The sequence below is a fragment of the Lepisosteus platostomus genome, chromosome 9, assembly GCF_059453375.1.
Source record: "Lepisosteus platostomus isolate fLepPlt1 chromosome 9, fLepPlt1.hap1, whole genome shotgun sequence".
Classification (NCBI taxonomy): Eukaryota; Metazoa; Chordata; class Actinopteri; order Semionotiformes; family Lepisosteidae; genus Lepisosteus; species Lepisosteus platostomus.
This window is the reverse complement of record NC_142619.1, coordinates 16,765,902-16,781,754: the sequence shown is the minus strand read 5'-3', so window position 1 is coordinate 16,781,754 and position 15,853 is coordinate 16,765,902. Positions and strand designations below refer to the sequence as shown.

General features: G+C 37.6%; 1 protein-coding gene across 2 annotated transcripts in view; it reads right to left on the bottom strand.

Annotated features, from left to right (window-relative positions):
* The window catches only part of iqsec3b (IQ motif and Sec7 domain ArfGEF 3b), a 239,637-nt gene that overhangs the window by 84,209 nt on the left and 139,575 nt on the right, over positions 1 to 15,853 (bottom strand). For both annotated transcript variants that reach the window (XM_088646983.1, XM_088646984.1), the window contains exon 4: positions 11,857 to 12,920. In XM_088646983.1, coding sequence (XP_088503109.1) covers positions 11,857 to 12,920 — 1,064 coding nt within the window. The remainder of the gene's footprint in view (positions 1 to 11,856; positions 12,921 to 15,853) is intronic.

Below are 15,853 nucleotides of genomic sequence, written 5' to 3'. Positions count from 1 at the left end.
AGGCTAACAAATTTGAGTAGGTAGCTGCGTCAGCATTCATAGGCTGTAAAGGCACAGGTGAAGATTTATTCCATGCTGAAAAGAAGAGAGACACGTTTCGGCTGCGGAGCCTTTTTCATCCTTCAATCCATTTCCACTACAACCCACTTTGTCTTCCGCTAAATGTTTTTCTAGACCTCTTTGTCATTCCTCCTCCTCCCTGGGCTACTGCCCTTCTCATATCAAACTGGAATTCTGTCTCTTCGCAGCAATACCTTTTACAAATGCTGTTGTTATAATATCATTCCAAAAGTACAGTATTTTGTCTGAAATTTAACACCTTTTCCTTTGACTCAGACACCACCCAGAATTAGACTCAGAGACTCCTTCAAAAATATTCCAAGAAATTAATGCTATCTACCATTTTCTCCCTCAAACAACAGATTACTCTGACAACAACATCAAAGAAGCAAACGATTTTTTATGGCTAACAGCACCGCATCATCTTTCTTTTATAACTAACCTTATCAGATCCCTCAATTCCATACCTTAAGAAGGCTCCACAGCTGAAATGTTGTGTCTCTTTTCTTTTTGGAATAAACCTTCACCTGTTCCTTTGCAGACGAATAAATTGTGCAGCCTAAGAGCTTATTTTTGTGAAATTAAGTGTGCTACTGTCAAAGTAGAGAAAGGTGTTTCTTTAGTACTACAGTATAACTGCAAGTTATATCAGCAAGAAGGAAAAAAATATACAATGTCTTCTGAATTACAGTACTAACACTAAATTATGCATTTAAAACTCAGAAGGTAATGACAATGTACTGTACTACATTATATTTTTTAAAGCTTCGTTACCTGCATCATAAAAATTAATATATTGTACAGTAACTGTGTGTTAAGTGATCCTAAGGTGATATTGTTCTCTGTTGAGGCTTATGTTCCTCTTGCTATACTCTCAATATCAAGAATTTTATCAAGAATCAATATTTCCAAAAGACATTTTCACATTAGAGTTGGCTATCATGCTAGAATCAGATTAATACTATTATACAGTTCCAAAGACTGATAGATTCTGCTTAGTCAACACTCATATTTGAAAAGTAGCCCAGTGTTAGTTATTAGCCAGAAGCCAAAGTTTATCCATGCATTTCCTCATTCTAACAGCACACATAAAATACTACCTAAATGGAAATACTGTGGCTCAATATGTTGGCCCATTTTCTTGCTTATATTAGGCAATATGTTTATGCTGAGAAAAACAGCATTTTTTCTGGAATCATCACGATCTGGATCAGACCTTCCCACTAACACTTAAATAACTGAGGAGGGATCAATCTGATTGAACAGAATAGAGAAACAAACACAGTTAAGCAAAGATTGTGAATTGTGTGAATCTATTAAGAATGTATGATGTATTTGTTGTTTAGTTGAATGTCTGAATGCTGACTGAATGCTTTACAGGCAATTTACAATTTAAGAAGATTTCAGTTTTTGTTGTCTGGTTCAGAAGTATTTTGATCATAACCCATAGGTTCCTGTTAAACATGATGCTCTTAGTGTCATTTATAGATATTTAATTAGTGCTATTTTTTAACAAGAGCACACATACTATTATCTTTTTTGGCTGTCAGGGAGCTTACCTGTATATTACAAAATCCTTTTGTGGCTCCTTAACATGCACAGTTTCTAATGGTGGAACCTTGCACAGCCACTGACAGTGGCCCTGTGTAGTAGTACATTTCTCACAGAGAATACACAAATATTTTCAGCTGTGCAATCACAGGATCAATCCTTTTACAAAAAAGTAATTATTTTACCACATATAGGGTTAGTTGCTAGGTGATGAATATTTCATGAACTGGTCAGAACAGCTTTTTATTTTTTAGGAAAACAGGAAAGATTGCAAAAAATGAAGGTGTGTCATTGCAGTAATTTGAAAAAAAAAAATAATACACAAAATGCAGAATCCCATAATGGAATGAAACACTTAGATACCACATTAACTTTTAAAAGATAGTTTAATGAGACCTTGTCCTTGTCTTGCTCTGTATTTTCTTTTTGCTACTAATCCTTGCTTTGATTTGATGTGGTCGCAGTCTTTTTTTTTTGTTTAAGAATTCAATTGTATTGTATGGATGTGATTGCATTTTGGCATTATACTTTATCTCTGCGCTGTAGTTACAATAAATCTTATCAATAGGAAAATGTGTCCAATGGGATATTCAGTTGTGATAATACAATGTGATGATAATACAAATCAAAACCCCAAACATAAAATACTGTCTGTTGTATGAGATAAATAGTGCTGCATGCATTGAATAGACTGGCTATAAATGTTTAATTCTGATTTTCAAGAGGCATGTGTGACAGAAAAATTTCAATGGGAAATTTATTGTAATTTAATTTAAATTGAGAAAAACTGGGCACTGCAGGAGGCATTATTCCTTAATCTGTCAAACAGAGCTCCTCAAAAGCCTCCCTAGACTGCCTCCTAAAACCCAACCACCCACAAACATCATCTAAGCCCCTCTGATCCCAAACATTTATATACATTTATATACAGTACACTAATTACACCCATGTGAGAATGTGGTATAGTATTTACCACCACCAATAATCAATGATCATGCAGTGTATCTAATACACATTTATCTTTGATGGCCTTTAGTAGCAGATGGGCTATTATTACAGTTCCCTCAAAAACTGGCCTTCTACAGCATGGTACAGAAATCCAGCAGTTTGGTGAAAGTGTTACTTCTTTTGATGTCCTTAATGTACATAACATTCATGCTTTCATAAAGATTTTCCTTTGTAAAATATCCTCTGTGAAATAAGTTTTATTCTGTCATTTTCTGTCAGTTGAATTTCTTTTATTCCCATTTTTTATTTCTTTTATTTCCATTTCTCTCTTCAGATTACTTTTTACAAAAAACATTTTTGTTATCAGACACTTGGCATATATTGTACTTCACATTGTAGTACAATTTATTTCCTATGAAATTTTTTTTAAATCTAAATTTTACTGTTGGTATTTTATTTAATGTAAGTTGCAAAATAAAAAGGTTTGCATATCTCAAGCCAATTTTAAAAAATATCTCAATATGTGGTAAGATATTGGTATAAAATTACAATCAAGTCCAAACACAGAAAGAAAAAAAACACATTTGTTATACGTATTTGTTATGTTTCAGGTAGCCTAAACACTCCCAGTAATAACCCAGCATACAAATTCCCAGTAACTAAAGTGATGGAAAAAATAATCTATACTAAAACATCTACAAGGTTCATAAGGGATGTCCGATCTATTGTAAGTGTGCTCCTGAGAATAAACTTAACGAAGTCAAGTGTGTCTTACATGGTAGACGTAGGTCAGTAATCCTATGAAAGTGATTGATGTATGTCCCAACCAATACATACAAGAATAACTTGCAGATTGCTTGGCATTGACTGGCAGAGAATATACTCAAAGATCCCAGGGGTGTTCTTTCATTTTATGTGTAAAGCAATAGCCAGAAAAACAAATAACAGTAAGTTGATTCTGCTGAGTGTTCTTACCCGCCTTCCATTGGTGTTCGATTGGGAATGATCTGGTGATAAAGCAGCCCAGTGCAGAAGGCTGAATTTAGATTTAGACAGTGTGACAGTAATAGTAATAATAATAATAATAATAATAATAATAATAATAGCTTACACTTATATAGTGCTTTTCTGGACACTCCACTCAAAGTGCTTTACAGGTAATGGGGACTCCCCTCCACCACCACCAATGTGCAGCATCCACCTGGATGATGCGACGGCAGCCATAGTGCGCCAGAACGCTCACTACACATCAGCTATCAGTGGGGAGGAGAGCAGAGTAATGTAATGCCAATGTAATGCCAATTCATAGAGGGGGATTATTAGGAGGCCATGATTGGAAAGGGCCAATGGGAAACTTGGCCAGGACGCCGGGGTTACACCCCTACTCTTTTCGAGAAACGCCCTGGGATTTTTAAAGACCACAGAGAGTCAGGACCTTGGTTTTACATCTCATCCGAAGGATGGCGCCTGTTTACAGTATAGTGTCCCCGTCATGAGAGTTTTATGTCTCAAGCCGAAGGACGGCGCCTGTTTACAGTATAGTGTCCCCCTCACTATACTGGGGCATTAGGACCCACATGGACCGCAGGTTGAGTGCCCCCTGCTGGCCCCACTAACACCTCTTCCAGCAGCAACCTTAGTTTTTCCCAGGAGGTCTCTCATCCAGGTACTGACCAGGCTCACACCTGCTTAGCTTCAGTGGGTTGCCAGTTGTGAGTTGCAGGGTGATATGGCTGCTGGTAAGCATTTAAGTTGAATGTGATTCTCCTGAAAATGGTGTTGCTGTAACAGTGGGTTGAGTAAACTGTCATCTGTCATCATAACACTGTCCAGGGAGACCACCATCAACATTTACCCGAAGCTTGATTATATGATTTTGGGGTGCTACTGGTCTCTGCTGACCATGGAAACGTGGACCCTACTGTAGATACATTAGCAACTTTATGTTGTGACATTACTGCCACAGACATGGTCAGAACATACTGTACCACATCTCCCTTTTTCACTGAGCTGTGGCATTATTGCAGGATAAGTAAAACCGACAAACTAAAATTATGCAAACAGAATCTTATTTACAAAGGGGTACAAAGGTGTGTAAATAAACTATAATGTAACACCATTATGAGCTCTAGAGGCATTTCACTCTCATTACAGTCAAATATATTAGCCAGGTACTGTACTGTATCTGCATATTTAGGCGAAAAATGCATGTTGCATTTATGAAGTGATTCAGAACAAAACTGCAAAGATTTCAAATAGCAGATTATCTTAGCCAAAATATTAACTGCTCCTTGCAGTTTTTGAATATCCAATGGACTTCTCCTTTAAAAGTGTGATTCAGGAATTCCTCATCATTCCTGATAACCATATATACTGTATCTTCTTCACCATCCCATAGGGCTTGTTTATTTCCGTGTTGAAGCACTGAATGACTTCTATCGCATTGTCTACAAAGTCATTCTAAACTTAGCATGGTGAATAGTAAAATAGAATTGCATCTTAATGGAAAAGAAAGCAGCAACTGGTCACAAATTACTTTTTTACTTTGTACTGTATGTGTAAAGGAAAAAAAATGTGTCCTTTGGAGTCTGTTACTTGCTTCAAAGGTTATTACAGAACACTCAATGTTTTTCCAATCACTCATCCAAATATACAGATATCTTGCAGACTCAGTATTCTGTAGACCTCACAACCCTCAATCCTTCTGTATATGCTTTATAAACCTTTTATCAACAGGAATAAAATGTAATTCTTTTTGAAAAAAGAAAAACTTGCAAAACCAAAATTAAAAACTAAAATGCCTGCTACAACTTTTTGTCTCATGTCCTGAAAGATTTCACCAATGAATCAAAACTTCAAGTAAATTTACTAAACTAGAAGCTGTTTTACAGACTTTAGAGAAGTGGTACATACTGTAGTATACAGTAGCAAATAAAATTGATAACACACACAAAAATATAAAAAAAACTTTACTGCAAGAATTGTTGATTAGAAAAAGGCTTAGAAAATTACTTTTATTATTAAATTTAAGGAATTAATGTTATTATTACTGTCTTTAAGGAATTTTAACTTTATTGTAACTAAGATTCAAACTAATTTTTAGGAAAGATTTTAGAAAATCTCAAATCTAGCTAACTAAGTAGGCATGCAAACAATAATAATAATTGCTAACATTTATTTAGCACTTTTCTGGACACTCCACTCAAAACGCTTTTCAGGTAATGGGGACTCCCCTCCACCACCACCAATGTGCACTATCCACCTGGATGTTGTGACGGCAGCCATAGTGCACCAGAACACTAACCACACATCAGCTAACAGTGGGGAGGAGAACAGAGTGATGAAGCTAATTCATAGATGGGGATTATTAGGAGGCTATGATTGGTAACGTCAACGGGAAATTTGGCCAAGACTTTGGGGTTACACCCCTACTCTTTTCAAAAAACGCCCTGGGATTTTTAATGACCACAGAGAGTCAGGTCCTTGGTTTTACGTCTTATCTGAAGGATGGCACCTTTTTTCAGTATAATGTCCCCGTCACTCTACTGGGGCATTAGGATCTACATAGACCGCAGGGAGAGTGCCCCCTGCTGGCCCAGCTAACACCTATAACACCTAGCAGCAACCTTAGTTTTTCCCATGAGGTGTTCCATCCAGGTACTGACCAGGATCACACCTGCTTAGCTTCAGTGGGTTGCCAGTTGTGAGTTGCAGGGTGATATGGCTGCTGGCCACAATGTGGCGAGTTTGTCGGTTTGTAATGTCAGAGAATGAAAATAATCTTTCTTAAACACAAAGTGTTCAGTACAACACCCTTGGTGTGTTACTTTTGTAAAGTCCTGAAAAATCTGTGTATCTTCTCACCGTTCAAAAATGTTTAACATGACTTCCACAGGTGTAGTAGTCTACGTTGCTTATCGCTGCTTTTTTCACAGCTTTTAACAACAAATAGGAGGCGGGCACTTGTGCTCAGATTAGATCAGTTAGGTACAACATTTTTTTTCCTAACAGGAGATCTGTACTAAATCCAGAAGCAGAATCGTCAAGTGGCGAAAAAAAATGAAATTCGTTGGACTTTTTTTCTACAAGCAAGAAAGGACACTTGGGCAAATGAGTGCAAAGGGGCAGGGGCTTTGCACATCCCTGACTTCTGATAAAATGCAGTAACAGGGCCCAGAGATTTACTCCCATCAACCTGATAAACTACACATACAAAAACAGCGAGCTCTCAACAGAAACTTGTATGATATTTATATTACTGAAATCTATTTAAAAATCAATCCAATCATTAAAACCATAGATAAATATTAACCAACCAACTAAATCAAAATTGCTGATGACAGCTTGTATAAACGAATATTCATTCCAAGCAGATGACCAAAACTGTCAGTATTCTAGAGCAATTGAGTTTATATTTAAATACAAAACAGAGCTTTTGTTGTCATTTATCAATATAATTAAGATTTTCTTGATCTGAATATTGTTCAGCTTGCACAAAAACCTTATTTTATATTGTTTGGCATTTTGCAAATGTATATTTTTTTCTGAAATGTGTTACTTCTTTCGTATATTTTATAATATACTGTTACTATTTCTAACAATACCATAATAGCTTTTGACAGGACTTGATTTTTTTTACAGAAACCTTTATAAGAAGTGTAAATGCTACTAGTTTCAAAACCTGTACTGTAGGTAATTGAGCCAAGTAAGTTGTTTTCAACACCAAAATGAAACATGATATAAACTACAGGAAACAAATGATTAATGGTGCTATACTTTATCCAGCCTTTTCTACTCACACTATATTTCACAAAAATATACTCCCTTCAACTTTTGGTCCAATCCCTTTTTCACTCTGGATTGACTCTGCAGCTTTCTTAGTGTTCTCTGTCTTCTTATCCACTCTGTTTCTATTGTTTCCTTCTCCACACTCTCCTGCCTCTTGTTTTGGCTCTTTCTCCTTCTTTATGCTACTTTAGTAAGCTATCATACCTAAAAACTTCATAACTGCTTCATTCTAATCACATGCCAGCACCTTCTCAAACCCCCCCTGTTTAGACTGTACATTTCATTTCTATGATTTCCATTGTATCATCTGTGCCTTATATTGGTATTTTAGACAGTGTATTATGTCACTGGTTTCAAGTCTTCTTGTTTTTGATATGGTACATGTGAAATGAGTATTGACATGGTGAAGTAATGAAAGTAATGAAAGACTCTTGAGAAAGGCCTAAACATTTTTAAAACATAAAAAAACACAAAAGAGACTATGGGAGCAAAAATTAGGGCATATTTGCAATCTGGAACATCAGGACCCTCGTAGACTATGAGAACTCTGTACAGGAGTTCTAGCCCAAGAACTCCACACATATGACACTATAATTTCAGCTCTGAGTATAACCCATTATGAGGAAGGATGGGAAGCTCAAGAAATATAGAAGTGAATATAGATCTTCCGGGAAGTAAAATCTGACAAAGAATATTGAATCCACTCTTCATCTCAAATTAATATAGAACAATAAGCCTTTATCATTTCTGCATATGCTCCTGGTCTAGATTTTTATGCAAACTTCACTAAATTATTTGTTGAATCCTAGTTGAGGACATATATTCTGCTTGGAAACTTTAATGCCAGAGTCTGAAGAGATATCTATCTCTGGAACCAATGGCAAGGATGGAGTTGGGAATGTCTAATCCTAAAGCCTTCTTCTTTTTACCGATCTTTAGTGATGCCCAGTATTTCCACCATTATACAGTATAATATGAAAAGACCCTTTGTTAATCTTAGAGTCTGATTGTCTTTCACTGCTCAGATTACTTGGATTGGTTTGAGTTTCTAGAAGCCTAGTTTCTTCTCCTCAAGTCTTGCTCTGTTCTCCTGCTTTCTACAGTATGTGTGTGTGCATTTTATCTAAACTTATCTGCAGTCTCTGTTAAATATTGATATTCCCATATGGCTGACCTAACTAACAGAGAGTTAGTTTAGCCTGCGTTAACAGGTAGTACATTATAGTCTCAACATCTGCAAATGTTGATTAGCTTATTTGCTCTTGCTTCACTTTCCAAGCCAGATCTGGTTCTGGGTCAGTCCAGCATCTTCTCAGTTTCAGTACTACAGGGCCAAGCTATACTCATTAAAACGATTAGCTGCCTGGAGGGGGGGGGGGCATCCATTTGGGCCGGGACCCCCAGAGGTTTATTTTCTCCCAACGGGAGTTTTTGTCTTCCTCTCCACAGTGCCCACATGGATTCGTTGAGTGGTAAACAGCGCTTTCAGTCCTGTTCCAGAGTCCATAAGAATCCAAGCAGCTAGTCCCTTATTACTGTACTTAACTCTGCTTCGGATACCAAGAGGTTACACGTCAACAGGTTTACACACCTCAGCATTAAAGCACTACAAATTCAGTGGTTATAGTAGGCCAAGATGTTGCCGTTTACCTCCGTCCCTCATTCTATTCACAGTATGAATAAAGCGAAGGAGTCTCCAATTTCCATTGCTGCTTTTTGGAGCACAATTGGAGACATGGGCCCTTATCCATTCAGATAACACCGCCATTTATAGTCAATGTAATAATACCAGTGACTTCCTTTCCGTTTTACAAATCGCGAATCCAGAGCAATTGCGGATGTTTCTTCCAACTCAAGGCTGCCTCCTTGCTGCTCAATGCATATTTATTTTAATAAGCAACTCGCCTAGGTCATCGGAAGCATTCCTTCCTTACATACAGTAACCCTAAGCAAACACTCCCCCAGCTTCTATCCAACTTCTGCGATGACCCACAATTCACACCATGAAATCTTCCCACCTCCTCCATGCTTTCAAAATTCTGCATTGGTGGTTTGGGTCCCGCTTGGTTCTTTTAGGGGTCCTGGCCTCCTTGTCCTATGGCCAGGAGGTCAGCCCACAGCCAAGCAGGTTAAGCCAAAATTTCGCTCCATGATGCCTTAATCTTGGGTGTTGTTATTTCTAGTGAAATGGAGTTCATAATGAAGTTTGGGAGGGATGACAACAACCAAGTTCAATCGGATTTAGCTGTCAGTAATTAGCAATCGCTCCTGACATCTATTCCTCTCCCAAACGCTATAAATACCTACGGGATCCCTATCTTTCTCTCTTGCATGTCACTTGCATCCCACATTCACCCCATCTCCATCCTGCAGCTACCCCTTGGTCACCCTGCATGGGGGTCCTGCCCTCCTTATCGTCTGGCCGGGAGGTCAGCCCTCAGCCAAGCGGGTTAAGCCAAAATTTCGCTCCATGACGCTTTAATCTTGGGTGTTGTCATTCCTAGTGAAATGCAACTTTTAAATTAGCAGCGCAACAGACAGGGATTGTGAGAAAAATGTAGCTAGTGAGTAAGCCTCTCTCTGCTGCCTGCTCAAGTGCCCATTACCCTGAATCCACATCTCAGTGTTCTTGTTTTTATATTGTAACAAACAGTCTTAGTTCAATGTCAGCAGGATGGGAAATGACTGGCTGGAGTCGACTTTATGGGTTCTCTGAAAGTTTTGTTGCCCATTTCATTACATTGGGACATGATAATCATTGAGGCAGAGAGAGAAAGTGCAGGCTGGAGCAGGCTGGAGGAGGAGGGATTTGTGTTATTTTAGCTGTTAACTAAGTTTTGATTACTGATTGTTTCTTTTAAATTACCAGTGTTATTTAAATTAACTTAATTACTTTAATTATCATATAAGGAAAGGCTACTTGCTGTAAGGCTCTGTAGCCAAAAAATAAGATAAGATGGACCTTATGCAAAACATGCGAGAGACCTCTCATATAGAGTGAGAGAGAGAAGGGAAAAGGACACGGAGAAATAGCCAGGTGTACTTAGCCAAATCGGGGATCAAGAATTGTCGTCAAGTTTCAGTCACAGTTCAGAAAACCGTAGGATCAAAATTACAGCGATAGTCAGGAGTCTCTTGGAAAGCGAGGAACAGGAGCTCCACTGATGAAACAAATACTGAGCGCTGAGATGATAATAGTGAGCCCTTAAGTATGCTGGGAGGCAGAAGGTGCGATGAAGGGTGAGAAGTGCGATTGGATGATTAGTTAATGCGCCAGTGTTTGCGGGAAAGTGTCTGATTATCTGTGGTCGTCAGAATGTGTCAGCGTCTGCGGGAAAGTTTAGGTGTGGTTGTGACAGTAGCACATTATGCAACAATATAGGGGAGGACGTGGTTATATGCAAATTTGGCTATTTGCAACCATTCTCTGCACAGTCTTTGCAAACATCATTCTTTTACATTTGGGTAGTTTACTTGACTTTTGGATTTAATCATTTTACTCAATCTAAATTAAAAATCCTAGACTATTATTGAAACAAGCCAACAATCAGTGAGAGTATCAAAGAACGTTCACCATGACCAGATTATGCAGTATACACACAGATATCTCCTGACACAATGTACAGAATGTGTAGATCCAGAATTGGTCTTATGAGTCACCTTTGCGATCATAGAAGATGATCATCCTTTTTGAGGATAGCATGAGGGATAGCTAATGATTATGTGACAATATTCATTAGCTATCTGGGTTTTATACCACTTTTATAGCACTTTAATATTTTACAGCTCATTGATTTTAAGTCACTTTGGAAAGAGGTATCAAGTATATACATTAATCATCACCAGCATAAAGGTTTGTGGTCACAGGTTAAATATGTAGAGGTTATCATGTTCAATGTAATATTTCCGATTGATTTAATTATCTATTACTATTAAAAGTAGCAATATAAATTACAGAGAATACATTAGAATACCACATTTCTTTGTCTTCAAGAAAATAAAAAAGTAACAGCAGTGGTAGGTGTACTAAAATCACTACAACCATCAACCATCCTCAACTCTGAATATCAACTTCTTCCTTCTGGCAAACGTTTTAGGGTTCCCAAATGTAAGTCAAACAGATACAAACACTCCTTTGTTTCACTATCCATGAAAGCTGTCAATGCAAATGTCAAGGATAAATACAATTTTGACTCTTACAACCCACTTGAGTGCAATATGTTTTGTGATGTGTTATAAATGTTACATGTTGTTATGTGTTATACTGTACGTGTACAATAGAATGATGTGCAATGTTTTTCTTATTTTTTGTAATAGTATAATGTGCAATGTTTTTCTTCTCTCTTTTTTTGCATTCATTCTATTTAGATGTACAATACAGTCCTGGGTGTCCATAAAAAAATTCCCTCAGGGGACAATACAATTTTATCTTATCTTATCTTACAACATGTTTACCCATATGTTGATAGGTGCAGGTGCGTTAAACCTAGTAGCATTTTTCATACTTACACATTGAAAAGGTTGAGCCCAATCCTGTAGAGACGCTTGCGCATGACATCAGTGGAGAGGGTGGGTGACTTGCAGCTGGCTGGGTTCTCACAATGGTAGCGGGGAAGACTGAGGATCATAGCCTGTAATGCTTCTTTTGAGGAGACTTCAGAGGTCGACTTGGCTGAGGTGGAGGTGCTGCTGCTGCTCATTTGCTCTGAGCTGTTATCTGCAGTCTCTGACTCACTGCGCTTTACCTCCACCACTTCCTGGTTTTCTTCGGGCTCAGCCACCTCCAGTTTTTGCAGGGCCAGCTGCTGCTCTATGCTGATCTCCTCTTCACTGGGTGGGGGGTCTGGAAACTCATTTTGATCTTCACTGGAGTCTGGGTCATTTCCATCTTGGGGGTCCTCTTGAACTGATTCTTGGGGCTCCTTGGTCTCTCTGCCTTGCTGGAGACAATTACTTAGTGAAAGAGAAGTGGACTCCATCACTGAGGAGGACATGTGGAAATTCTGGTTATCTATTTGCACTGTCACATCCCGGAAAGCCATCATTAATGTGCTCCCACTGTGGGGCAAGTCAGAAGTTTCACCCTCTTTTTTCTCCTGATCTGAAGCATCACTCAGACCCACCTCTCCAGCCCCTACTCCAGGTGCACCTGTTTGAAAGGTTTCTGTAAACTGGTAGGTGCCACCATCTTGCAGGGAGCACATTGTCTTCAAGCTCCAGGTGCTGAGGGCATCATCGATGGACTTGGCCAGGGACTGGACCTGCTCAGTGAAGGAGTCCTCCAGCTCAGTAAGAGCCCCGCTGATGGTGGCGGGGAGTGATGGAGAGCGCACTAGTGGGATGCCCACAAAGTTGTAGCCTTCAACTAGAGCTTTCTCCGCAGAGAAGCCTTCAGTGTTCTGCACACGAACCTTGCGCAGAGAGATACGCCGTGGCAGTCTGCTCTCCAGGAGGGAATTGCGGATCTTCTCAAAGTTCTTGCTGAGCTGGTACTGTCGGAAGGCAGTCTGGATTTTGCAAGCAGCACGCCGAGAGATCAGATGGCCACCATATTTGTGCTCTAACATTTCGATCTGGGGAAGAAGACAGAAATGGGAAATTCATCAATACAGAATTAAGGAAATACTATAGCTTTATACTCAATGGCAAATAGAGTGGTAACAATGTTCAAAGCAAAGATGGCCTTTTTACAATGCATTCTTACAAATGGGAATAGTAATCTTTAGGTGTCACATCATTAGCAATATTTTGAATTATGGCTGAACACAAAAGGGTTTAACAATCCAGTTAAAATTCAGCTTCATTATTACAGTAAATGACATCAGAATTACCACAGAGATACTACACTCAAAGACTTTCTGTTGGCATTGTTGCATCACAGACAAGCTAAATAACAGACTGCTAGGCCAAATTCTTCCGCGATCAATAAATGGTTCAGTTTATTTCAGAAGTAAACTCAAAGAAGCTTAGCTGGTTAGTTCATTATTAAGGCTTTCAATTTTCAATTTTCTATTTCCCCAGCTCTGTGGAGCATGGAAGATAAATATCAAGATTTGAAAAACAGAACTTAGAATTAGAAAGACTCTCAGAGAAAGAAATATTTGCCAGAAACAGTGTGCACAAATTCATCTTCCAAGATAAATGTGCTGCATGTTACAAGGATAAGAAATTGAGTCCCAGTCCATTTTTAAAGAAAATGTAAGTTCTCTCCTGTTTTTTGGCTTGATTTCACACATATGCTTAGGCATTCTGTTTTCTTTTATGAGATGCACTGACAAAATATCTCTAATTGACCAGGCATGGCCACCTCTACAACTTTTAAATAAGGATAACCCCAGAATTACGTCCAAAGGATGATGTGATAATGCGTATAAATGAGGAATGATGTGGAAGCAATAGTTAGGGCTCTTTTCCAGATGGGACACTGCTGGAGTAGCCTTGGGCAACACAAATAAATAAGATCATTAGAACATATGAGAGGACATTTGGCCCATTTGGTTCATTTGTAGTTAGTGAACTTCTTTATATTTAGCAGTGGAGCACAAACCAGAAGACACAAATGGAAAATAAGGGAAAGAGCCTTTTCAAATAGAGTACAGGAGACTCTTGTTTTACACAATGTGCTGTGGAAGTCAAACTACCCAGCCATTTTATTAAAGCTAATATTTTATAAACTGGCTAGATGAGAACCTAATTATGGCTTAATTAGATACCAACAATCAAATCAGTTAACTAATTTTGCCCAGTGGCCTGCTGTAGTTTACAATGTTTCATATGCTCTTAAACACTGTAGTTTAAGTGTTGCGTGGTGTGTCCAATTGGAAGTTGGTAAATATTGTACAGTATATTCATTTTAACATTCTTCTTCTTATGATAGAAAGATAAGAAGTGGTTGTCCTTCATTTATGTTCTTCATTTGTCAGATATCTTTTTTGACAAATGTTAATTGCAAACAAAAGAATTAAGATTTCATTGAAATTTATTATCCCTACACATTTGATAATAAAGAAGATCTTTATTATTTTAGATTTTCTCAGTAAACTCTGAGTAAGATTGCTTTTTATCTAACATTAACTACAAGGACATGCGTTGTTTCTTAAGTAACAAACACAATAAAATTAATAAAATAGGGGAGAGACTTTCTATCTGCAATTTTTCTTTTTATTGCTTGAGAGTGTTAAAAGTATATCCACTTTGTTTAAGTCAAGGACCGGTGAGTAATGATTATGCCTGACATACTTCTCAAGTGCATCCCTTACAAGAACAGCGATAAAAGCAAACTGAAATGCTCTAACTTTTCATCATTATTAATCAGATTTAAATGTCTAAATATTTGATCAATTCTAACAAATACCATATTTATAATAATCACTTTCACTTTACTCTAACAAAATATCTTTGTTAGGTAGTGGTTAAAAGCTCTCCAAATTTCTCCTCCCTTTTAATGTCATCACATAATAATTATTTATTTTGCTTCATATTTGTTCACAATCATACAACTTCCTCACACTTACCCACATCATTTTCATTACATATTAAAACCTTTCATGAGATTTATGTAACAATCAACAATATTCAAATACATAGAAATACAAATAAATACAATGGATTAATCAATTATCTATTAAAATAAATCATTGTTATATGGAAATATTTTGTTACATTCTCATCAAACCCTTAATTCCAAATTATTGAATGTACAGCTGGAGCTCACATCCTAGTGCCATTTAAATTCATTCAAACAAAGTGAGCACCTGAGGGCTGAATTTCCGGCCTTCACTTAGTGTAATATGTTCTGGAAGCACTAAAAACCTGGAAAGCAATTTCCTTTACTTAAAGACTGACTTTGTATCACTGTAAAGGTTTTCCCATAGCGCTGTGTGAATATAAAGCCGTGGATATAAAGCCAGCCACCAGAGACCCTCAAAATCAAGCACTGAAGAGAAAGCCAGAAAAAGATGCCTCTAGAATGCTATCAACAACAGTAGCTTAAAACAAAAACGTTTTAAAGAATACAACACACTTAGTCAATCACTCAACCACTATTATTGCATAAATTTAATTTCTACAGCATCACTGTACATTAAATGACAAAAAATAAGGATGAACTGTGAAGTGGATAGATCATTACTAGTCAGCAGTGGACAGTTACAGTAAGTTGATGCAGCATCATGGATTTAAAACCTTATTCTAACAGCTCTCAGCGTCCACTGTGAGTTTTTTTCTAGACAGTTACACCTTTTTTAGGTACAATAGTGATAACAAGTTCAAATTGAAAAATAATACTAGGTTATAGAATGGAGAAAAACATTTTTTTTAATTTTATAGAATTAACCTAAATGGACAAAAACATAAATGCTGGCAGTTTGCTTCAGCAAAGTGTCTTGTTATAGTGAGCACCATCCAAAAGTATGTCGCAAAGAGATCAAATAATCAAATAAGTCACAGCAATAAGTCACAGTCCAATTAGAGAGCACTAAAATGGGTAACCAAGCAATATATTCTC